Raw genomic sequence first — 25,664 nt, 5'->3', positions numbered from 1 at the left:
TTCTAGGTGAGTACATGAGGCCACACTAAGTGCAGGTAACACTGACTCTGGGCGAGCCTTGTTTCCACCAACCCACGGCAGCCACACGTCTTAGTGACAGAGCTCTTTAGTGACACTCGGGTGGTGCAAAGCTCCCACTGCACACAACCCAGGTCCACGCAACTCGACATTTGAACCTTCTAGTGATAGTCAGAATGGGGAGACAACACAATCCCCAGAAGAAAGAAAATGAGGAGTGGCCAAGAAAGGAAATTAGTGAAATTGAAGTATGCAACATGACTGAAAAAGAATTCAGAGTAATGGTTGTACAATTCATAGAACGGATGGATGACAAAATCAACAACCTATGCAAGAATCAGGAAGAAATGAAAAGTGATATAGCTACAATCAAAAACATGGAAGGTATCAACAGTAGACTAGAAGAAGCAGAGGACCAAATTAGTGAGCTAGAAGATAAGGGAGAGAAACAAGCTCAATCTGAACAGCAACTGGAGAAAAAAAATTAAAAAGTAGGAGAAGAGCCTAAGGGAGCTCTGGGACCATGCAAAACAAAGTATCATACGTATAATAGGGCTGCCAGAAGGACAAGAAGAGCTGCAAGGATTAGAAAATCTATTTGAAGAAATAATGATAGAAAACTTCCCAAATATGAGGAAGAAAAAAGTTGCACAAGTACAGAGAGTCACAAGCAAAATGAATCCCAAAAGACTCACACCAAGACACATCATAATTACCATAGCAAATGTTCACGACAAAGAGAGAATCTTAAAGGCTGCAAAAGAGAGACAGAAAGTTACCTACAAAGGATCCCCCATCAGATTATCAAGTTATTTCTCAACAGAAACACATCAAGCTAGAACGGAATGGCAAGAGGTATACAAAGTGTTGCAAAGCAAGGGACTGGGATCAATCAAAATTGAAAGGGAAATCAGGAGCTTCGCAGACAAAGAAAGGCTAAGGGAGTATATCACTACCAAGCCAGAGATGCAAGAAATGCTAAAGAAAATTAAGTAAAAATAAGAAATAAAAAGGTAAGAAAGAACACAAGCACAAAAAATAGAAATGATTACAAACAAGTACCTTTCAATAATAACTTTAAATGTAAATGGACTAAATGCTCCAAACAAAAGACATAGAGTGGCTGAATGGATTAAAAAAATGACCCATATATAATGCTGTCCACAAGAGACCCACCTTAGAACAAGGGACTCACACAGATTGAAAGTGAAGGAATGGAAAAATATCTTTCACGCAAATGGAAATGAAAAAAAAGCTGGGGTAGCAATACTTATATCTGACAAAATAGACCTCAAAGTTAAGGCCATAACAAGAGATAAGGAAGGCCACTTCATAATACTAAAGGGATCAATACAACAGGAGGATATAACCCTGATAAACATATGTACACCCAATGCAGGAGCACCCAAATACATTAAAAAAAAAAAAAAACTCCTGGAAGATATTAAGAGAGAGATTGACAACAATACAACCATAGTAGGAGACTTTAATACACCACTGACATCACTGGATAAATCCTCTAGACAAAAAATCAGCAAAGAAACAGCAATCCTAAATGAGTCACTAGATCAGATGGAATTAATTGACATCTTCAGAACAGTTCACCCCAAAGCCACGGAATATACATTCTTCTCAAGTGCACATGGGACATTTTCAAAAATAGACCACATATTGGGTCACAAGCAAAGTCTCCCCAAATTCAAGAAGATTGAAATCATACCAAGGATCTTCTCAGAACACAATGGCATAATATTAGAAATAAGCTACAATAAAAACAATCCAAAAAATGCAAACACTTGGAAGCTGAATAGCATGCTAGTAAACAATGATTGGGTTACCAAAGAGATCAAAGAAGAAATTAAAACCATCCTGGAAACTAATGACAAAAACACAATAATCCAAAATCTATGGGACACAATTAAAGCAGTCCTGAAAGGGAAGTTTATAGGTCTACAGGCCTACCTCAAAAAAACAAGAAAAAAATGGTATAAATCATCTAACTCTACAACTCAAAGAATTAGAAAGAGAGCAACAAGAAAAACCCACAGTGAGCAGAAGGAAGGAGATAATAAAGATCAGAGCAGAAATGAATGACATAGAGACCAAAAAAACAATACAAAAGATCAATGAAACCAAGAGCTGGTTCTTTGAAAGGATAAACAAGATTGATGAACCTCTAGCCAGGCTCACCAAGAAGCAAAGAGAGAGGACCCAAATAAAAAAAAAATCAGTAATGAAAGAGGAGAAATAACAACAGACCCCACAGAAATACAAAGGATTGTTTTAAAAAATACTATGAACAACTCTATTCTAACAAACTAGACAACCTGAAGAAAATGGACATATCCTAGAAAAATACAATCTTCCAAAACTCAAGCAGGAAGATTCTAAAAATCTCAATAGGCCAATAACTATGGAAGAAATTGAAGCAGTCATCAAAAAGCTTTCAGCAAAAAAAAAGCCCGGGGCCAGATGGCTTCACAGGGGAGTTTTACCAAACATTCAAGGAACAACTAAAACCTATCTTCCTTAGACTATTCCAAAAAATTCAAGAGGAGGGAACACTTCCAAGCTCATTCTATGAATCCAGCATCACCCTAACACCAAAACCAGAAAAAACAACACAACAAGAGACAATTACAGGGCAATATCCCTCATGAACATAGACGCCAAAATCCTCAACAAAATCCTAGAAAATTGGATCCAGCAGTACATCAGAAAGATCATACACCATGACCAAGTAGGATTTATCCCAGGATGCAAGGATGGTACAATATCCGTAAATCAATTAACGTGATACATCACATAAACAAATTGAGAGATAAAAATCACATAGTCATATCAATTGAGGCAGAAAAAGCATTTGACAAAATCCAACACCCTTTCTTGATAAAAACTTTCAACAAGGTGGGAATAGAAGGATCATACCTCAACATAATAAAAGCCATATATGACAAACCCACAGCCAACATCATACTCAATGGACAAAAACTAAAACCATTTCCTTTAAGAAGAGGAACAAGACAGGGATGCCCAGTCTCACCACTCCAGTTTGACATAGTACTGGAAGTACTAGCCATTGTGATCAGACAAGAAGAAATAAAAGGCCTGTGGTACATCTACACAATGGAATACTACTGTGGTAAAAAAGGAGTTCTTACCATTTGCAACAGCATGGATGGAACTGGAGACAATTGTGCTAAGTGAAATAAGCCAGGCAGAGATAAATATCACATGATCTCACTCATTTATGGAATATAATGAATAACATAATCTGATGAACAAAAATAGATCCAGAGACAGAGAAACATCGATCAGACCATTAAACCTCAGAGGGAAGGCAGGGGAGGGTGGGGGTAAGGTAGAAAGATCAACCAAAGGACTTGTATGCATGCATATAAGCCTAACTACTGGACACAGACAACAGAGGGGATGAGGGCATGCGGGGGTGCCAGGGAGGGGGTAATGGGGGGATAAAGACACATGTAACACCGTAATCAATAAATAAATTTTAAAAAATAAATAAATAAAAGGCATCCAAACAACAGCTAGGATTTGTAAACAGCCTAAATGCCCATCAGCAGATGAGAGGATTAGAAAACTGTGGTACATCTATACAATGGATTACGATGCTGCTGTAAAAAAGAAGGAATTCTTACCATATGCAGCAGCATGGATGGAACTGGAGAGCATTATGCTAAGTGAAATAAGCCAGTCAGTGAAAGATAAATACTGCATGATCTCACTCACTTATGGATAATAAAGAATATTATAACCTGATGAACAAAAAGATAGATACAGAGGCAGAGAAGCATCAAACAGACTGTCAAATTACAGCAGAAAGGCTTGGGGGGGGGGCAGGATAAGAGATCAACCAAAGGACTTATATGCATGCATATAAGCATAACCAATGGACGCAAGACACTGGGGGTGTGTGAGGGAATGTGCTGGGGGGGCTAGGGGAGAATGGGGGAATGTTAATGGGGGGGGGAGGAGACTTATGTACTACTCTTTGTAATACTTTAAACAATAAAAAAAGGCATCCAAATTGGAAAAGAAGTAAAATTGTCCTTATTCGCAGATGACATGATACTGTACATAGAAAACCCTAAAGACTCCATCAAAAATTATTAGATTTAATAAATGAATTCAGCAAGGTAGCAGGATACAAAATTAACGCCAAGAAATCTATGGCATTTCTATACACCAACAGTGAACTTACAGAAAGAGAGAACAAAAAAGTAATCCAATTTACCATGGCACCAAAAAAATTAAGATACCTAGGAATAAACTTAACTAAGGAGGTAAAAGAACTATACGTGGAAAAATACAGGACACTGAAAAAAGAGATAGAGGTAGACATAAACAGATGGAAGAACATACCGTGTTCATGGATTGGCAGAATCACATCATTAAAATGTCCATAATACCCAAAGCAATCTATAGATTTAATGCACTCCCCCATTAAAATACCAACAGCATATTTCACAGACCTAGAATGAACTTTCCATACATGCACAGGTGTGAGAAATTAATATGAAAGTATTTAAAAATTAATAGTTTTCCCAGATTTTAAGGAATTGGCTCATGCAATTGTGGATGGTCCTGGTTGTCGTTTCTAGGTTCCTGAGATTCCCAAACCTTCTTCATCCCCAGCTGACAGAAGAGCAGCATGAGGCCTGAGAACCAGAGCAGCATGCCCCAGTTCCTCCTCCTGGGGCTCCCCATCCCACCAGGGCTGCAGGGCGTGTTCTTCACCCTGTTCCTGGGCATGTACCTGACCATGGTGCTGGGCAACCTGCTCATCATCTTGCTCATCAGGCTCTCACCTGTATATGCCCATGTACTTCTTCCTCAGCCACCTGGCCTTCTCTGATGTCTCCTTCTCATCTAAAATTGTCCCTAAGATTCTCATGAACATGCAGATTCAGCACCTCCGCATTTCCTACCCAGGGTGTATTTCACAGATGTATTTTTATATACTTTTTGGTTGTGTTGATAATCTCCTTCTGGCTGTGATGGCATATGACAGGTACGTGGCCATTTGTCACCCTCTACACTATACCATCATCATGAGGGAGGGGCTATGTGTGCTTATTGGTGGCTGGTTCCTGGATTCTCTCCTGTAGCAGTGCCCTGTTGCACACCCTCCTCTTGGTCCAGCTGTCCTTCTGTACTGACAACATAATTCCCCACTTTTTCTGTAGCCTTCCTATTCTACTCAAGCTGTCTTGTTCAAACACCTGTCAATGAGCTGGTTATATTCACTGCAGGGGCTGTAGTTGTCATTTTTCCATTGAGTGGCATCCTGACCTCCTATGGCCACATTGCGGCCTCCATCCTGAGGGTCCCCTCTACCAAAGGGATCTGCAAAGCCTTGTCCACCTGTGGCTCCCTTCTGTGGGTGGTGTCTCTCTTCTATGGAACAATTATGGCTCTATACTTTTCCTCCTCGTCAAACAACTTCAATGACAAAGACATGATTGCCTCTCTGATGTATACAGTGGTGACCCCCATGCTGAACCCCTTCATTTATAGCCTGAGGAACAAAGACATGAAATTGGCTCTGGGGATTCTTTTCAGAAACAGTGTCCTTGTTGCCAAGTGAGAATTATCTGATTGTGTTCTTATTTCACCCACTGACCTTGTCAATAAACCTGTAAAATGGTGTGTTGACCGTCCATGTCTCTAGCATCCTCCCCACTGCTCTTCTTGTATCTAATCCCTTTCAATTTAGTCATATCTTCTGTCCATTTATTCTTTCATGATCAAAATATGGCACTACCCACAACACACACTCATCCTGTAGTCTTCAAACTCTTGATTAGTCAGGCTTGGATTGATCTTTCTAAATAGCTTGTGCTGTTAGCTTATCCTCCTGAAGAGACATTAAAGACTTGCTAAGATCACAAAACAACCAACCATCTTTCTCAAAAGGAAAATGACACTGGCATGTTATGCTTCCTTTTAAAAGATAAAACCAGTTTGGCTTTAGGCTAAATTAAGGTGTGAAACATGGCTGTACCTTCTCAGGCCTTCATTTTCTAACTCTTAGGTGACTTAGGTGACAGCTGGTCAGAATTCTTATATCTGTTTATGGTACTTACTTTGTCTATAATGAAATGAACAAATGGACCCTGACTCAGAGTCAGTTTAAAGTTTTGTGAAATATTGTTTTGATAGATTAGAAAAAGCCCTCCTCAACATTAGGTAATAGGGCTTTTAATTAGAATTCACAGTTTCTGTCTGTTGGAGTAAATAAGATATAAATCACCTCATTTCCTCTCTCTTATCTATTGTTTTCCAAAGCTACAAATATTCAGTAAAGTTTCTAATGTTTTGTTTAGGTAGTTAATAAAGTGCTTTTGATGTTTTGCTAAAACCTAAATAAACTTTAATTTGATTCTGCCTGTGACAAGAACTTAACCAGGGACCGCATTCTGCAAGTTCTGCCTCCTAGGTGGATTTTTGTGGTGAGAATAGGCTATCTCTGTCTGATTAATGTTAGTCATGAACTAATTATTGTCTTATTCTCAAACTGAGAGCTCCCACTTCTAACAGGGAAAAGCTAAATGCATGAATTCATAACTCATGCATATAAAAATATTTATGCATGACTGTGATATGCCAGGTGATTTTCTAAGTTCTGCATATCACTTTTTTTTAAAGTCACCCAATCCCCACGTAGGATGTATATTCCAATCCTCATGACCCCACTCCTCATGTTCCTCTTTTTCCAGAGCAGTTTTTAATCTTCTAACACATCATAGCTTTACTAATTCCCTTTATTGTCATTGCTTCCTTACTGGAATCTCAGCTCTACACGAGATGGGTCTGAATCTGAAATAAAGAAATAAATTCTAAGTTTTGTTTGTAGGCAAAAACTGCCATGAATAAAGGAAGCATAGAAAGGGGGAGCAAATGCCCATCAAAAAGAATGAAATCGTGCCATCTGCAACAACATGGATGGACCTAGAGGATACTGTGCTGAGTGAAATAAGTCAGACAGGGAAGGACATACGATTTTACTTATATGTGGAATCTTAAAAAAGAGAATAAACGAACAAATAAAACAGAAGCAAACTCATAGATACAGAGAACAAACTGATGTTTGCCAGATGGGAGGGAGGTAGGAGGATGACTGAAAAAGGTGAAGTATTAAGAAGTAGTAATTGGCAGTTATAGAATAGTCACAGGATATAAAGTACATCTTAGGGAATGTGGTCAATAATATTGTAAGATCTATGTATGGTGTCAATGGGTACTGGACTTGTCAGGAGGACCATTTTGTAAGTTATATAAATGTCTAACTACTAAGCTGTACACCTGAAATGAATATAACATTGAATGTCAACTGTAATTGAAAAAAGGGGGGAATCAGAGGGCTGTGGTCAGGGTTTTTAATTTACATTGTGTGGCCCAAGTAGAGCTCATTGGAAAAATAATGCCCAAACAAAGACCTTAGTGAGCACAGGTAAGTGAGCCATGGGCATATTTGAGGAAAAGCATTGCAAGCATGAAAATCAGCAATTTGAAATACTCTGAGGTGAGATGATGCCTGGCCCATTGCAGAAACATTAAAGGGGCCTCTGGATTTGGACAAGGCCAGCTGGGGGATGGATGGTAGCTGATAAGTTTGGAGGTATCAGGAGACCATATTTGTAGGGTACTTACAGTCATAGTAGGTATATTAGCCAAGGTTCTCCAGATAAATAGATTCAATAGGGGTATGTGTGGAGAGAAAGAAAGAGGGAAGGTAAGGGAAGGGAAGAGGGGATGAAAAGGGAGAGGAGAAGAGGGAAGGGAAGGGAAAGGGAAAGGAGGGAATCTTTAAAAAGAATAAACAAACAAACAAAACAGAAAGGGAAAGGAGAGAAGGAGAGGGGAGGAACGAGGGGAGGGGAGAGGAGGGGGGAGGGGAGGAGAAGGGGGAGGAGAAGAAAGGACAGGGGGGAGGAAAGGGGAGGGGAGGGGAAAGGAGGGGAGATGAGGGAAGGGAAGGGAAAGGGAAAGGAGGGAATCTTTAAAAAGAATAAACAAACAAACAAAACAGAAAGGGAAAGGAGAGAAGGGGAGGGGAGGGGAAAGAGGAAGGGAGAGGAGAGGGGGAAGGGGGGAGGGGAGGGGTGGGGGAGGGGAGGAAAGGACAGGTGGAGGGGAGGGGTGGGGAGGGGAGTCATTGCCTGTGACTGAATAGGCTTCACTGCACCAAGTAGGCTCCCATCCCTTGGAAAGGAATGGCCAGAAGGGTGGAAGCCTGCCTCTCAGTAATAGGAAGGCATGTGCTACTTGATGCAGTGAGTGTATGACTGGGTGCGTATATGTGTTTCGGTGTTTGTTTCTTGACATTTCATTTTTATAAAATAACTTTTTATTGATTTCAGAGAGGAAGGGAGAGGGAGAGAGACGTAGAAACATCAATGATGAGAGAGAATCATTGATCAGCTGCCTTCTGCACACCCCCCAGGGGATTGAGCTTATAGACCAGGCATGCGCCCTGATCAGAATGGAACTGTGACCTCCTGGTTGATAGGTTGATGCTCAACCACTGAGCCACATCGGCTGGGCTCCTGTAAGATTTTCTAATTGTTGGTGGTCTTGTGTGCTTTTGGTGATGTGTGTACAGTGCTAGAGTTATGTATATGTGGTGAGTTGAGTGTTCACCAGATTAGTCATGAATCAGGTGTGTTAGTATTTTTGTGGGTGAGTGGTACATCATTGTGTGTTGTATGTGTCTCACTTAGTGTGTTACTTGTGATATGTATGTATGTAGACAAGTGTTTTTGAGCTGAACCACATATTGGCTATTTTTCCCTGAGAACAAGAATGTGGTCACAGGTGACTGGAATCCTCAACACAGCAGAGTGTGTGTGTGTTTATGTGTGTGTGTGTGTGTGTGTGTGTGTGTGTGTGTGTGTGTGTGTGTGTGTTTATGGGTGTCAGAACTCAAGTATGTCCTTACCTGTCCTCCCTCTCTGGCACCATTAACTGAGTTACCGACACTCTAAGCAACTGCTGGTTTCTTGAAATAAATATGCTCTCATTTCCATGTACCAGAGTGTGAGAGTCCCTCAGATTTTACAACTTCTTCTTCACATTTTCTTTTTATTTTTTAAAGTTTTTTTCTGGGTTTTATTGGTCATTTCTTTAATTTTCTTTTCCTTTTCTTTACTTTTATTAAACATCACAGGAAAATAACCTCCAGGCATCATGCTGTGTGAAGTTATTGGGCTGATTCACCATCAAATAGTGGAGAGACCTTGGGAAAGTTACTTAAAATTTGGTCTTAGTTTCCCCATCTATAAAATGAAAAGAATTACACTTCTATTGTGAATCTTACAGAGGCTCTTAATAAACAGTTGCTGTGCAAAATAAAGTTAATATACTTGAGAAGCTATTGTCAGTTGGAAGATATATAAATATAAAGAAATGAAATTATCTAGTAAGAGGTTTCAGAATTTTGGACAACTGAGTCCTCACAGCTCTAATGTAATACATTGTGCTTGGCTCCCCTAAGCAAGAAAAAGGAAGTTTCCCTGTGTAACAATTAAGAGCATGGGTTCTGATCTCAAAGATAAATTAGATCTAACCCATGAGTAGCTAATCTTGGTGATTTTTATTATATAAAAATGATAATACATATATCAAGCTTTATACATTACACATTACATACATTATACATGCAGATATACACATGTCTGTGTGCCCTTCCATTCCCTACTGCATTGTTGTGTGCCTAGAGAATTTATCACTACTTTGGTTTTGGAGCTATTCTGGCATCAAGTGGTTTTAAATGGCCACCCATTTGAGAGGGTCCCTGAGTTTACAGCTGTGGGTCAATGACACCAGCAGATTCACAGGAGGAGTGTGAAAATGCTCCAAAAACCCCAAATCAGCCAGGGAGTCTCATGTTATTTTAAGACACTAACGACTGATACCAGTTTCTGGGGCTAATCTTCTGTTTCTGCCACAGTGAATTATTAGGGTTTGATTCAGGCCTGGTATAAACATTATCTCAGTTCTTAGAAGAGGCCCCGACACAGACTTGATGTTAAAAGTAATGGTTGAATAAAACAAAGAACCCCTTCTTGCTACTGTGTGATGTGGTCTTGTGACTACTTTGGGGTTCAATGTTTTCCTGGAGCCAGACTGGGAGAGAGGGAAGATGCATACATCCACAGGTGTGAGAAATTAATATGAAAGTTTTAAAAAATGAATCATTTTCCTAGAGAATGACAGTATGAGATGTGATGGTTCTGATCTCCCTTTCTAGGTTCCTGAGATTCCCACACCTTCTTCATCCCCAGCAGACAGAGGAGCAGTATGAGGCCTGAGAACCAGAGCAGCGTGTCCCAGTTCCTCCTCCTGGGGCTCCCCATCCCACCAGGGCAGCAGGGCGTGTCTTCACCCAGTTCCTGGGCATGTACCTGACCACCGTGCTGGGCAACCTGCTCATCATCCTGCTCATCAGGCTGGACTCTCGCCTGCACACGCCCATGTACTTCCTCCTCAGCCACTTGGCCTTCTCTGATATTGCTCTTTCATCTGTCACTGTGGCTAAGATGCTCATGAATATGCAGACTCAGCAACAATCGATCTCCTATGTGGGATGCATTTCTCAGTTGTATTTCTTCATACTTTTTGTTAGTCTTGAGAATTTTCTTCTGGCTGTGATGGTATATGACAGGTACGTGGCCATCTGTCAGCTCCTATACTGCACCACCATCATGAGGGAGGGGCTGTGTGTGGTGGTGGTGGCTGGCTGCTGGGTTCTCTCCTGTGTCCATGATTTCTTGCACACCCTCCTATTGGTCTGACTGTCCTTTTGTGTCGATAATACCATCACCCACTACTTCTGTGATCTCCTTGCACTCCTGATGCTGAGCTGCTCAGACATCTCCCTAAATGAGCTGGTCCTATTCATTGATGCAGGAATGATTTTCTTCCTGCCTTTTGGTGTTATTTTGGGCTCTTATATCCATATAGGGACTGTCACCTGAGGGTGCCCTCCACTAAGAGACTCTATAAAGCCTTTTCGACCTGTGGCTCCCATCTCTCTGTGGTGTCTTTATACTACGGGACAGCTGCTGGTGTTTACTTTTTCTCCTCATCATGGGGTTCCAAAGACATAATTGTTTCGGTCATGTATACGGTAGTTACCCCCATGCTGAACCCCTTCATCTACAGCCTGAGGAACAGAGATATAAAACAGGCCGTAGAGATGTGTGTCAATAGGTTAAGTACTTTAACTGGTAATCACTAAATCCTCTTGTTGCAGTCAGGAGCACAGTGAGATAGATCTCCTAAAATTATTGTATGGTTGACATTTGCATATACGTTTCATAGAACATTCCTTCTGTTGTCTTGTACAAATTTATTACTATGTCAACTAAGTCATGTTTGATACTTGGATTGTTAATAATTCTTTATTCCTAATTGATGTTTTTCATTTTTTCATTACCTCTTATAAGACATATGCAAAATCTTATGAAGAACATTTTACACAATTATAATTTGTGAATTTGTCTCCGTTTTGCGATATCTCATTTTTGCTTATGTATTTTTTTTATTTTATGTTATAAAAGACTCACTTATTTAGCATCATATTCGACCTCTGGTGAACTTTATTTATTTATTTATTTATTTATTTATTTATTTATGTTTGAACTAATTCCTTTATGCCGGGTTTAGTTGGCTTCAAGGTGATTTTGCCATCTCTTCCCACCACACAAACAATGGCATCATGTTGGCAGACTGCAATCAGCCATGGTGAGTAATTACATATGAAATTTGGTATGTGCTACAAAGCAAGGGTGTTAAAAATGTAGAGATTTTTTAAAAATGCATTTAAGAGCATAACACTTCATTTATAATGAGGAAAAATTTTTCTAGTAATGGGTCCTACCTCAATACCTCATTTACTTCTCATAGTAGTATAGGTACATATATGATATAAAAACAGATACAGATGTAGATACCAGTGTAGTATAGGTAATAAAGATGCCCATGACCTGGAATTGAACCCGCAACCATTCATTGTGCAGGCTGAAGCTATAACCACTTAGCAACAACAGCCAGGGATATTCCCCATTCTTTCTGTCTCAGTCCTGACCTACATCATATGAGAACACACACCCAAAGCTTCAAAACGAGTAACTATGGCAATGGATTATTACTCAGACAATAAGAATCCATGAGTCCATAATGATATAAATGAATGAATAAAAAACAAATGACTGGGGAATAAGGGTAAGTTTTTTCTTATAGGAGAATACAACTAATAAACAAGGAACATATGACAGAATTAGAAGACTCACTATTTGGCCTCAACGTTTTCAATAATTTTGTCATATAAGAATTACCAATGGATGTTAACTATAGTGGGTGAAGTTTTAATAAGGAAAAAGTTATGCTTATATAATATCAAGACATCTACCCAAATGATACCTATTAATAACAAGGTTAAAATAGTAACCTGAAGAAAATTGTGACTTTTCTGTAGAGAACTTGGCAGACACCACCTTAGCCAACCAATCAAGGATAAAAACACTAGAGATTTCAAGATATCTGCAGATTTGCTGAAAGCTGCACCTACTAGCTCCCAACCCCAAACCAGATTTGCAACTAAATTGCAGAGCAATCAATTTGAAAAACAATTCAAGGATAGCAATCTGAAAACTTATAACCAAAGAGCACAGTAGAAATCACATGGGGGTTGGTAAGAAGGGTGGAGATGGTAAAAGGGAGAGCCTCCTCATAAATGTGTGGATGTGCTGAAAAGCCAGAAGGATATCGCAGGCATGGAGCTCCCTCCTCTTAGAAGCATTGGGTCTCAACCCCAAGCAGGGATCGCAACCCAGAGCAACAGGGACGTGAGGAGTGCTGGCGAGGATGTAGAGAAAAAGGAAGAATTGTGCATTGCTGGTGGGAATGCAGACTGATGCAGCCACTGTGGAAAACAGTATGGAGTTTCCTCAAGAAATTAAAAATGGAACTCCCATTTGACCCAGTAATTCCACTTCTAGAATATATCCCAAGAAACCAGAAACACCAATCAGAAAGGTCATATACACCCCTATGTTCATAGCAGCACAATTTACAATAGCTAAGATTTGGCAACAACCTAAGTGCCCATCAGCAGATGAGTGGATTAGGAAACTGTGGTACATCTGCCAGGGGTCCTCAAACTTTTTAAACAGGGGGCCAGTTCACTGTCCCTCAGACCGTTGGAGGGCAGGACTATAGTTTAAAAAAAAACTATGAACAAATTTGTATGCGCACTGCGGGCCCAGGACGAGTCAGCTGCTAAGCAGGACAGGCAGCAGCACCCAGCAGGCCCGATAAATGTCCTCGGTGGGCCGCATGTGGCCCGCGGGCCATAGTTTGAGGACCCATGATACACAATGGAATCCTATGCTGCTGTAAAAAAGAAAGAACTCTTACCGTTTGCAATAGCATCGATGGAACTGGAGAGCATTTTGCCAAGTGAAATAAACCAGTTGGAGAAAGATAAATATCACATGATCTCACTCATTTGTGGAATACAGTGAACAACATAAACTGATGAACAAATATAGATCCAGAGATATAAAAGCATAAAACCGCTCATCAGTCATCAGCAGGAAGGCAAGGGAGGGTGTGTGGGGGATAAGATATCAACCAAAGGACTTGTATGCATGCATATAAACATAACCAATGGACACAGACACTAGGGTTGTAGGGGGATGTTTTAGGGGGTAGGGGTGGCCAATGGGGAAAAAAAGGAGACATATGTAATACTATATGTAATACTTTAAACAATAAAGAATTTTTAAAAACTGTGGTACATCTACACAATGGAATACTATGCTACTGTAAAAAGAAGGAACTCTTATCATTCGCAACAGCATGGACGGACACAGAGAGCATTATGCTAAGTGAAATAAGCCAGTCAGAGAAAGATAAATATCACATGATCTCACTCATTTGTGGAATATAATGAACAACCTAAACTGATGAACAAAGTAGTTCCAGAGACAAACAAGCATTGAACAGTCCATCAATTCTCAGAGGGAAGGCATGGGAGGGGGGTTAATATATCAACCAAAGGACTTGTATGCATTCATATAAGCATGGCCAATGGATACAGACACTAGGGGAGTGAGAGCATGCATTGGGGGCTAGTGGTGGTCAGGGAGCGGTTAATGGGGGGAAAAGGAGACATATGTAATACTATATGTAATACTTTAAACAATAAAGAATAAAAAAATTAATTTATTTTAAAAAGAGAGCGAGAGAGGAAGATATACAGAAGTTGAAGAATATACTCTGTTCATGGATTGGTAGAATCAACATAATTAAAATGGCCATACCACCCACCCAAAGCAATCTATAGATTAAATGCAATCCCTATTAAAATACCAATGGCATATTTCATAGACCTAGAAAAAATATTCCAAAAACTTATATGGAATTTAAAAATACCCCAAATAGCTGCAGCTATCTTGAGAAAAAAAGAACAAATTTGGATGGATCACAAAACCAGATATCAAGTCATACTTAAAATATATTTTTATTGATTTCAGATAGGAAGGGAGAGAGAGAGAGATAGAAACATCAATGATAAGAGAGAATCACTGATTGGCTGCCTCCTTTACGCCCCACACTGGGAATCAAGCCCACAACCTGGGCATGGGCCCTGATCTCCTGGTTCATAGGTTATCACTCACCCACTAAGCCATGATGGTGGGGCTATTCCTAGGTAAATTTTTTTATGTAATTGTAAACGGGACTGTTTTCTTAGTTTCTCTTTCTGCTAGTTCACTATAGGTATATACAAATACAACTGATTTCTGGATATGTATCTTGTATGCTGCTACTTTCCTGAATCCATTGATTAGTTCTGATAGTTTATTGGTGGAAAAATTAGAGTTCTCTATATACAGTCTCATGTCATCTGTAAATAATGACAGTTTTACTTCTTCCTTTCCTATTTGAACGCTTTATATTTCTTCTTGTCTGATCACTGTGGCCAGGACTTCAGTACTATCCTATATAATAAAAGCTTAAGATGCAAATCGACCGAACAGCAGAATGACCAGTCGCTATGACGTGCACTGACCACCAGGGGGCAGATGCTCAATGCAGGAGCTGCTCCCTGGTGGTCAGTACACTCCCACAGGGGGAGTGCTGCTCAGACAGAAACTGGGCTCACGGCTGGTGAGCACAGTGGCGGTGACGGGAGCCTCTCCTGCCTCTACAGCAGTGCTAAGGAGCAACAGGCCAAGCAGTAAGGAGCAGCAAGCAGGTGGGCAATAAGGAGCAAGGGGTTCCAGACTGCAAGCAGGATGTCCGACTGCCAGCTTAGGTATAATCCACAGGAAAACGGGCCTTAGTCGGCAGGCGGACATCCCCTGAGGGCTCCTGGACTGCGAGAGGGCATAGGCCAGGCTGAGGGACACCCCCTCCCAGTGAACGAATTTTGTACACTGGGCCTCTAGTGTTAAATAAGTGTAGTGAAAGTAGATATCCCTGTCGTGTTCCCATAACTTTGTGTGTCATTTAGTTTTTTTCTTATTATTGACTTCCAGTTTTATGCTATTATGGTCAGAGAAGACATTTTATCTGATTTCAATCTCTTGAAATTTATTGAGACTTGTTTTGTGACCTAGCATGTTATGTGACTTGGTTTGACCTGAATCTTTATGATGGCTTTCATTGATTTCACACTGATGGTGCACATCTCTTCCAAACTGATATTGAATTACATCATGTTGATAGATTGCAAACAGCCAAGATAAGAATTACACTACAAAAAATGCCATGTGCTACAAAGCAAGCCTTTCCAAAAAGAGAGAGAAATCCGTTTTAAAAGTTCATGTAACTGCACACCACTAGGTTTATATTTAGGAGATAGTTTTAGCAATGGGTCCTACCTTAACATCAGATATTAGTATAGATCAGGGGTCCTCAAACTTTTTAAACAGGGGGCCAGTTCACTGTCCCTCAGACCATTGGAGGGCTGGACTATAGTTTAAAAAAAAACCTATGAACAAATTCCTATGCACACTGTGGGCCTGGGATGAGTCAGCTGCTAAGCAGGACAGGCAGCGGCACCCGGCGGGCCAGATAAATGTCCTCAGCAGGCCACATGTGGCCCGCAGGCCGTAGTTTGAGGACCCCTGGTATAGATAATCTACTGATATTAGTATAGATAATTTTATATCTTAGATATAGGTATAGCTGTAGATAGAGATAAAGGTAACTATAGCAATACTAGTATAGTATAGATAATAAACATGTAGCTTTCTTGTGGTTAATATTAACATGGCATTTCTTTTCCATTACATTACACTTTTCTATAATTTTATATCTGAAAGGTGTCCTTTGTTAACTGTATAAAGTTGGATTTTGCACATCTTAGTTACAGGAACAATTATTATATTTATGGAGATTTTTATCTATATACTAGAGTCCCAGTGCATGAATTCGTGCACGGGTGTGGTCCCGCTGGCCTGGCCCCAGTCGGGGCAGATCGGGGCCGGGCCTGTAGGGAGGAGGAAATGGCAGGAGTTTGGCCAGCAGGCCCCACCCCCGAATGGGGTTGGGAGGAAGATCGGGGGACAGCGACCTCAGAATGGGGCCATTGGTGGTTGGCCAGCTGGCCCTACCTCTGATCAGAGTGGGAGGGCTGATCAGGGTCAGAGCTAGTTGGGGGAGGGGCCGCAGGTGGTTGTCCGGCCAAGCCCACTCCCTATTGGGGTAGGGGGCTGATCAGGGGTGGAGCCAGCCGGGGGAGAGGCTGTGGGCCAATCGGGATTGGGCAGGGCAATAAAGGGTGGGACCAGCCAGGGGGAAGGGCCGTGGGGAGGGTTGGCAAGCCACCCAGCCCTCGATCGGGTTGGGAAAGGCCAATCAGGGGCGGGCTGGGTGGGTGGAGGAGCCACAGGAGGTTTACCTGCTGGCCCCACCCCGCCAGTTGGGCCAGTTCACTGGCCGCAGTAAGCATCATAGCTACCAGTCATTCCAGTCATTATGGCATTCTGGTGGTTACGTTGTTCCGGTCACTGGCTTTTTATATATATAGATATCTAATGTAGCCATACTATGTTTAAACTTACATTTTCCACATTACTATAACTTTATTCAATACATCTGTTTCATATTTATTCTCTCTTGTCTTCCTCCCTTTTGATTAAATATATATTTTGTTATTTCATTCCCCCTCTATTAGCTTATTAATCCTAAATTATTATTATCTTATAATTCTTATCTGTTTTTATGTAAAAATTACTTGTTACCTTTTCCTTAATTTTTAATTTTTTAATTATACCTTACTATACAAAACACAAAATTTACTATTTCAGCTATTTGAGGTATACAATTCCGAGGCATTTAGGACATTCACCACCAATATCTCATTCTAGGACTCCTAAAGAAAACTCTATAGAACATCAATGCAATTGAGTATTTTGCAACTGTGGAAAAATAAGAACAAACATATCTATGGATCAATATGAAGAAATATGAGGATATATTGGTAAATGGGAGGAAAGCAATGCGCAAAAGTACACTTATAGCATGCTACTTTCTATGTAAAAATGAAGGGAAAATAAAATATACATGTTTCTTCCCATTTAAGCAATAAGAAAAACAAGCAAAATTAATCAGAAACTAATAAGATTGTTTACCTAAAAGAGGTGGGGCAGAAAAGATGGGAGATAAGTAGAATTACTTGTATCGTGTGACCATGTTGTCTTTTGTCATTAAAATTAAATAGGAGAGGTGGTGAACAAACATAAAAAATAAAACAAAACAAATGAATCTAACCATATTTCAAATTAACACCATAATTAGACTTAAGGGGGAAATAAAATAAGTAACCTAAGTAATTCTTGAATTCAGAATTATGTCTACATATTCTCAAGAACAGGCATATAGATCAATGGAACAGAACAGAGAACCCAGGAGTTGAATTGACCCAACCCATTACCCTCAATTAATATTTGACTAAGGAGGCAAGAGCATACAATGGAGTCAAGACAGTCTGTTCAACCAACGGTGGGGAAACTGGACAGGTACATGCAAAAAAAGTGAAACTATACCACCAACTTACACCATTGACAAGAATAAACTCAAAATGGATAAAAGAATTAATTTTTAAATCGTAAAGTCATAAAAAATTATAGAAGAAACCATAGGCAGCAAAATCACAGACATCTCTCATAGCAATATGTTTACTGGTACATCTCCTAGGACAAAGGAAGCTAAGGAGCCAATAAACAAATGGGACTACATGAAAATAAAAAGCTTCTGCACAGCAAATGAAACCATCAACCAAGACCATGTGGATTCCTGCAACGGAGAGGAATTGACAGGACTGCTCCCCCCATGAAGACATAAGAGAAACAGTCCAGAGATGGAAGACGCTGACGATACCTTGCCATTCTAGCAGTCAGCAGCTGTGCATCGCAGTAGGTTAACCAGGACCAAACCAGAGAGGGTCGGACCTGCATTGCCACCATTTGTCCACCAACCAGAACTGAAATACTATTGCTGACATGTACACATAAGGAACTGTTTGACATTGAAATTGGGACTCAAAAGAACTGTTGGCCCAGAAAGAAACTCACTACAGACTGATTCATTTGCCTCTCAGAATAACCATTATTGCTTGTCTCATTTTCGGTTCTTATAAGTGTATTTCTAGTATCACATGATCTCACTCATCTAGAGGAAATAATGAACAACATAAACTGATGAACAAAAACAGAGCCAGAGACAGGGAAGCATCGATCAGACTGTCAAACCTCAGCAGGAAGGTAGGGGAAAGTGGGGGTAAGGGGGAGAGATCAACCAAAGGACTTGTATGCATGCATATAAGCCTAACCAGTGGTCATGGACAACAGGGGGGTGGGGACATGCGTGGGGAGGTGTTTGGGATGGGAATGGGGGGATGAGGACAAATATGTGATACCTTAATCAATAAAGAAATTAATAAAAATGAAAAAATTAAAAAATAATACTTAAAAAAAAACACAAAGGTAGCCCACTGCATGGAAGAACATATTTGTCAATGATACATGTGATAAGGAGTTAATTTCTAAAAAATATAATGAACTCATAAAACTTAACAAAAGGAAGACAAACAATCCAATAAAAAATGGGCAAATGACATCAATAGATACTTCTCCAAAGTGACCAAGAGACATATGAAAAAACTGCTCAAAGTCATGATCGTCAGAGAGATCTGAATTAAAACAACAATGAGGTATCACCTCACACTTGTCAGAATAGCTACCATTAACAAATCAACAAATGACAAGTGCTGGTGAGGATATGGAGAAAAGGGAACCATAGTACACTGCCAGTGGGAATGCAGAATGGTGCAGCCATTATGGAAAACAGCATGGAGTTTCCTCAGAAAATTAAATATGGAACTCCCATTTGACCCAGTGATTCCACTTCTAGGAATATATCCTAAGAAACATGAAACACAAATAAGAAAGAATGTATGCGCCCTGACGTAAATTGATAGCTGTACAATTTACAATAGCTAACATCTGGAAACAGCCCAAGTGCCCATCCATAGATGAGTGGATAAAAAAGCTGTGGTGATTTACACAATGGAATACCATGTGGCTGTAAAAAAGAAGGAAATCTTACCATTTGCAACAGCATGAGTGGACCTGGAGAGTACTATGCTAAGAGAAATAAACCAGGCAGAGAAAGATAAGTATCACATGATCTCATTCATATGTGGAATGTAATGAACAAAATAAACTTATGAACAAAATAGATCCAGAGCCATAGAAGCATGGAACAGACTGACAAATTTTAGAGAACGGTTGGAGGTGGGGGGTAGGGGTGTGGGATAAACTAACAGGGGAACTTCTCTGAATATATTCATAGCCAATGAAAACAGACAACAGTGTGGTCAAGGCATGGGAGGAGCAGGTATGGTGTAGAGGGACAGGTATGGTATAGAGGGGCAGGTATGGTGTAGAGGGGGTCAATGGGGAAAAAAAACAAAGGGGCATCTATAATATTTTTAACAATACAGATAAATTAAAAACAAAAACAAAACAGAACCAAAGTTTTAAGCTGTACGTAGTGTGTCATTAACTACGAGCTCAAGATTCTGAAACAACTCACCATGTATCCAAAGATTCAGGAAGTAAGCAAACATTGAGGAAAAGAGAGTGACTCCTAAATCTCTGGGAAAGGAGCTGTGTACATGGAACAGGAGAGACTGGGAAGAACTCCAAATGGCAAACTAGAGTAGAAGGTATTGAGTGGAACTCATGGATTTTAAAATATATAAATAGATTGAAATTTATAGGTTATAGAGGAACACCTATACTTGTTCCAATCCCCATTCTTCTATCCCTATCTTGACCCACCTCCTATGGGTAAACTTTCCTTTAGTTCCTTAATTTCTGGTTTTTACTTCTTGTGTTTCTTCTATGCATACTTCCCAGTTGGCTTCTCTGCGATCATTTAGAATCCTTCTAAGTAATGACCATACCTAGAGCTTCAAAATGAATAACAACAGTAATGGATTATAACTCAGAGAATAAGAATCCATGACTCCGTAATGATATAAATAAATTAACATGAATGAAAAATAAGAGTAAGATCCTTCTCATAGGAGAATACAATTAATAAACCTAGAAATGATAGAATTAGAAAAATCACCATTTGGCCACCACATTTCTAATAATTTTGTCATATAAAAATCATCAATGAATGTTAAATGTAGTATATGCAATTTTAATAAACATATATGTTATTGTTGTTTGTAAAATATGTATCCAAATGAAACCTATTAATAAACAGGTTAAAACAGTAATTTTTAAAAAATGATAACTTTACAGTAGAGAACCTGGCACACATCACCTTAGCCAACTGATCAGGGTAAAATACTAGTCATTGGAAAAATTAATATCACATACCTTCTATAATATGCTCTGTGGTATATCTGCTGAAAATCTAAGCCTGAAATATACATACATACAAATATATGGTAAACATAGTAAAATGTTAACCATTGGGGAATCGTTTGACGCCTGTCCAGTAATTCTTAATGTCATTTTTACAACTTTCTATATCTTTAAAATAATTGCAAAATAAAAAGTGGAAAAATCCATTCTCTTAGCTGGAACAATGCCCAAGAAGAAAGGTGGCCAGGACATGACTGGAATCAGGAACACTGTCCCCCAGGACTCCAGTCCTTGGGGCTGTTGGACACACAGCTCCCAAAGGGCAGTCAGAAATTAGCCACAAGCTTGGGGACTTGCTTGCAGTCTCTCATTAGCAGTTAAGTGTTATCTTTGGACTCATTTCTCTGGAGCTGGTTAAGGAAAAGGAAAGTCTGTAGAAGTGCCAAGGCCCCAGATATTGCTTCTGTGTGTCTGGATGTTAGGTCTCCTGAAGAAAACCTGAGGAGATGGGCAACAGTCTGGAGCAGAAAGTGTCTGATCTCACCAATGACGAGCCCAGGTGAGAGGAGCTGGAAAACTGCATTTGGCGATGGATCTCCCTGTGTGCTACTGGGTTCATATGTGAGACTTGGTGTTCATGACTGTGTGTGTCAGTCTGTGTGTCTGTCTGAATATACTATGTACGCTTGAGTATGTGCTGTTTGATAGTTGTGTGTATGCATGCACTGTGTAGCTGACTCTTTTCCTGAGTCACACTTAACCTGGCCCCTGTTTTAGTGCGTGTAGATCCAGTCACCAAGCCTCCTGCCATGTGATTAGGGATTCCTCATTCATATCTGAGAAAGTAAACACTGGCATCACAGCTGTGCATTGGGAGTGAGGTTGTTGTCTCTGCTGCTGGACAGGAAGATGCCCTACCTCACCAGGAACCAAGGTCAGGTCAGAGAGAGCTCACTCCTCTGCTCAGCAGCGTGTACTGGGGCACATGGTAGTTGTGTCTGTGGGTGACACACGTGTGTGAGAGCAAAAAGGGATGTTGTTGGGTTTTCTCTGTATGTTACCATGTGTATGTGACCATGTGCATGGGGTATTGGTGTTAGTTTAATGATGGTGCCTGTGACAGAATACACTTAACTGCCCCATGCTGACTGCCCTCCCAGGAAGGGGATGGAACAGAAGGGGGGAAACATACCTCTCATTAATAGGACGGTGTGTGCTGCTTAATGCCTGGGTGGGCATATGTATTGTTGGTGTGTGTTTCCTGTGATATTTTTTAATTGTTTGTGCTTTTGTGTGTTTGGGGTGATGTATGTGTATAGTGCATGAGTTATGTGGGGATTAAGTGTTTACCAGGTGTGTCATGAGCCAGCTGTGTTGATGTGCATTGAGAGTGTTTGTGGGTGAGTGGTCCATCATTGAGTGGTGTGTATGTCTCACTTTGCGTGTTAATTATGACTTATATGTATGTCTATGAGTGTTTATAAACTGAACCCCATATTGGCTACGCTTCCCTTAGGATGGGAACATGATCACAGTTCACTGAAATTCTCAAATCGGCTGTGTGTGTATGTCTGTGTATGTGTGTCTGTGTCTGTATGTGTGTGTGTGTGATTTGTATGTGTGTCTGGGGCTTCCAACTTGGCCCTATGACCTCAAATATTTCCTTCAGAGCCCTTCTCCTGGGGCACCATTGGCTGAGCTAAACAAGCTCCAAAGAACCCCCTTGTCTGAAATGGATCTGCTGTACTTCTCACATACCTGCGTGTGACTGTAACTCAGAGGTTTTTAACACTTTCACTTAATGTCCAGGCAAAGAAACATTAGGTGTCATGCTGTGTGAAGTCAGAGTGCAGGACTGCCACCACTGGTGTGGCAAACCTTGAGAAAGTCACTTAAGTCATTGGCCTCTGTTTTCAATCTACAAAGAGAAAAAAATGACACTTGCCTCATAAAACACAGGTCCTCAACTAACATGTATTTGTAAGCAAATGATAATGAATGTAAGGGTGTTTTGTTAACTGACAAACAGATCATTATAAATGAAGGGAACTCTCTAGGTAGGGATCTAAGAAAATTTTGAAGTACTGTCAACCCTAATTAGCAAAGGGTGTTCCCAATGAAGAGGGAAGTTTCATGGGGAATGGGTAAGAGCAGGGGTTCTCATTATGCAGACATATTAGACTAAACTGCACGAAGTAGTCAATATTTGATCATTTTTCTCCTTTACATTTATTCTTAAAGAGGACATACAATATATTAGATTTAGGTGTGTACAACATGGTGATTTACCAATTATATACCGACTACCACAATAAGTCTTGTAACAGTCAAGTCACCATACAAAGTTATTACAATACTACTAATTCCATTAAAGAATATTTGGTACTTTTTAACCTACAAAAATGGGGTAAAACTTATATCCCTTGTATTTCTATTTCCTAACAGAATTCTTCGTGCAGCTGTGAAGACTTTTAATCTGGGAATGGAAAGCTGATGTTGGATTTACTTAGGAAACTAGATAAAGCCTTTAACCTCATGTTCAGCACAGTTTTTATGACACCAAAATGCTCAGCATTATTACGAAAGATTTTTTTGTGGACTGTTTTGGAGATTTTCTGGCATCTAGTGGTTTCAATGGCCACCCATTTCTAGCTTGTCCCTGTGTTTACAGCTGGGGTTCAATGGGACAATGCTCCACAAACACCCACTCAACACTGGTGTCTCCCATCACTTTAAAGCAGAAAAACTGACAGTTTTTCAGGGGCTCACCTTCTAGTGCTGCCAGGGTGAATTATTACGGTTTGGCTCTGGGCTGGTGGAGAAATTATTCCTCCATGCCCATCAAGATGTAAACTCATAGTATTGGGGACTTTGCTTCTCTTGTTCACTTCTGCATCTCTGTCATTAGTAGAGGTCCTGACACTGACTCCATGTTCAATAAATCATGGTGAATGACACAGTGAATACACGCTTGCTTCTTTGTAATGAGGTCTTGTTGACTACTTGGGGTTCCAATGTTTTCCTGAGGCAGACTGGAATAGAAGAAAGGTGCATACATCCACAGGTGTGAGAAATTAATATAAGTTTTTAAAAATGGTTTTCCTAGAAAATGACGGTATGAGATGTGATGGTTCTGATCTTCCTTTCTAGATTCTTGAGATTCCCACACCTTCTTCATCCCCAGCAGACAGAGGAGCATGAGGCCTGAGAACCAGAGCAGCGTGTCCCAGTTCCTCCTCCTGGGGCTCCCCATCCCACCAGGGCAGCAGGGCGTGTTCTTCACCCTGTTCCTGGGCATGTACCTGACCACCGTGCTGGGCAACCTGCTCATCATCCTGCTCATCAGGCTGGACTCCCACCTGCACACGCCCATGTACTTCTTCCTCAGCCACTTGGCCTTCTCTGACATTTCTCTCTCATCTGTCACTGTCCCTAAGATGCTCAGGGACATTCAGACTCGACAACAATCCATCCCCTATGTGGGGTGCATTTCTCAGTTGTATTTTTTCATAGTTTTTGCTAGTGTTGACAATTTCCTTCTGGCAGGGATGGCATATGACAGGTACGTGGCCATCTGTCACCCTCTGCGTTATAGCACCATCATGAGGAATGGGCTGTGCATGTTCCTGGTGACTGGGTCTTATGTGGTTGCCTGTGTCCATGCACTTTTTCATACCCTCCTCTTGGTCCAACTGTCCTTCGGTGCCCACAATACCATCACCCACTTCTTCTGTGAGCTCACAGCACTCCTGAAGCTGAGCTGCTCTGACATCTCCCTCAATGAGCTGGTCCTATTCACTGAGGGAGGAATGCTTTACTTCCTGCTTTTGTGTGTTATTTTAGGCTCATATATCTATATAGGGACCATCATCCTGAGGGTGCCCTCCACTAAGAGACTCTCTAAAGCCTTTTCGACCTGTGGCTCCCATCTCTCTGTGGTGTTTTTATACTACGGGACAGCTGCAGGTGTTTACTTTTTCTCCTCATCATGGGGTTCCAAAGACATAATTGCTTCGGTCATATATACGGTAGTTACCCCCATGCTGAACCCCTTCATCTACAGCCTGAGGAACAGAGATATAAAACAGGCCTTAGAGATGTGTGTCAATAGGATTAAGTTCTTTAACTGGTAATCATTAAATCCTCTTGTTGCAGTCAGGAGCACTGTGAGACAGATCTTCTATAATTATTATATGGTCAACAACTCCATATAATCTTAGAATATGCATTCCCTTGTTATATACAAGTGCTGTTAATATTCAACTTGGTAAAATTTGCTACTTGGGTTGTTAGTAATACTTTAATCCCTTGTTCATAATCTCTTATAAGACCTATGCAATATTTTTTGTAAAATATCTTACACAATTATAACTGTGAGTTTGTATTTATGGACTATGTTATTGAGGACTCACTGATTTACCATCATGATCCATTCCTGATGAACTTTTTTTTAAACTGATTATTATTTGCTGTCTCACATTGACTTCAATCTGATTGTGCACATCTCTTCCAACTCACATTCAATGACATCATGTTGGTAGATGTCAATCAGCCATGATAAGAATAATTACACCATGAAAATTAGCATGTGCTACAAAGCAAGACTTTATAAACGCATTTTTAAATGAAGTTAATAGCACACATCTAGCAATGGGTTCTACCTTAACACCTTGTCTACTTCTGATATTAGTACAGATATACGATAACTAAATCTATAGATATAGA

The 25,664-nt window shown here is 40.3% G+C and overlaps 2 protein-coding genes and 1 pseudogene across 3 annotated transcripts in view; all 3 read left to right on the top strand.

Annotated features, from left to right (window-relative positions):
• Positions 1–5,626, top strand: part of LOC308248376 (uncharacterized protein) — a gene marked incomplete at both ends in the record, with an annotated part of 28,120 nt that extends 22,494 nt beyond the window's left edge. Inside the window, 4 exon segments of the mRNA XM_080668330.1 lie at positions 4,682–4,845; positions 4,847–5,111; positions 5,113–5,261; positions 5,263–5,626. Coding sequence (XP_080524456.1) covers positions 4,682–4,845; positions 4,847–5,111; positions 5,113–5,261; positions 5,263–5,626 — 942 coding nt within the window.
• Positions 5,627–10,277: 4,651 nt separating this feature from the next.
• LOC308247851 (olfactory receptor 1J4-like) lies at positions 10,278–11,274 on the top strand (annotated as a pseudogene). Its single transcript has one exon. The product of its transcript is annotated as an olfactory receptor 1J4-like (transcript).
• A 12,801-nt stretch (positions 11,275–24,075) lies between these two features.
• LOC308247850 (olfactory receptor 1J4-like) lies at positions 24,076–25,072 on the top strand (the record flags this gene model as incomplete). The annotated part of the gene is made up of 1 exon (XM_080667578.1): positions 24,076–25,072. The coding sequence occupies exon 1, from the start codon at positions 24,137–24,139 to the stop codon at positions 25,070–25,072; it is 936 nt and encodes a 311-aa protein (XP_080523704.1). The 5' UTR covers positions 24,076–24,136.
• Between the last annotated feature and the right edge of the window lie 592 nt (positions 25,073–25,664).

The sequence above is a fragment of the Plecotus auritus genome, assembly GCF_963455305.1.
Source record: "Plecotus auritus genome assembly, chromosome: 5".
Taxonomy (NCBI): Eukaryota; Metazoa; Chordata; class Mammalia; order Chiroptera; family Vespertilionidae; genus Plecotus; species Plecotus auritus.
Note: the sequence above shows the minus strand (reverse complement) of the source record. Positions and strands in the feature narration are given on the sequence as shown.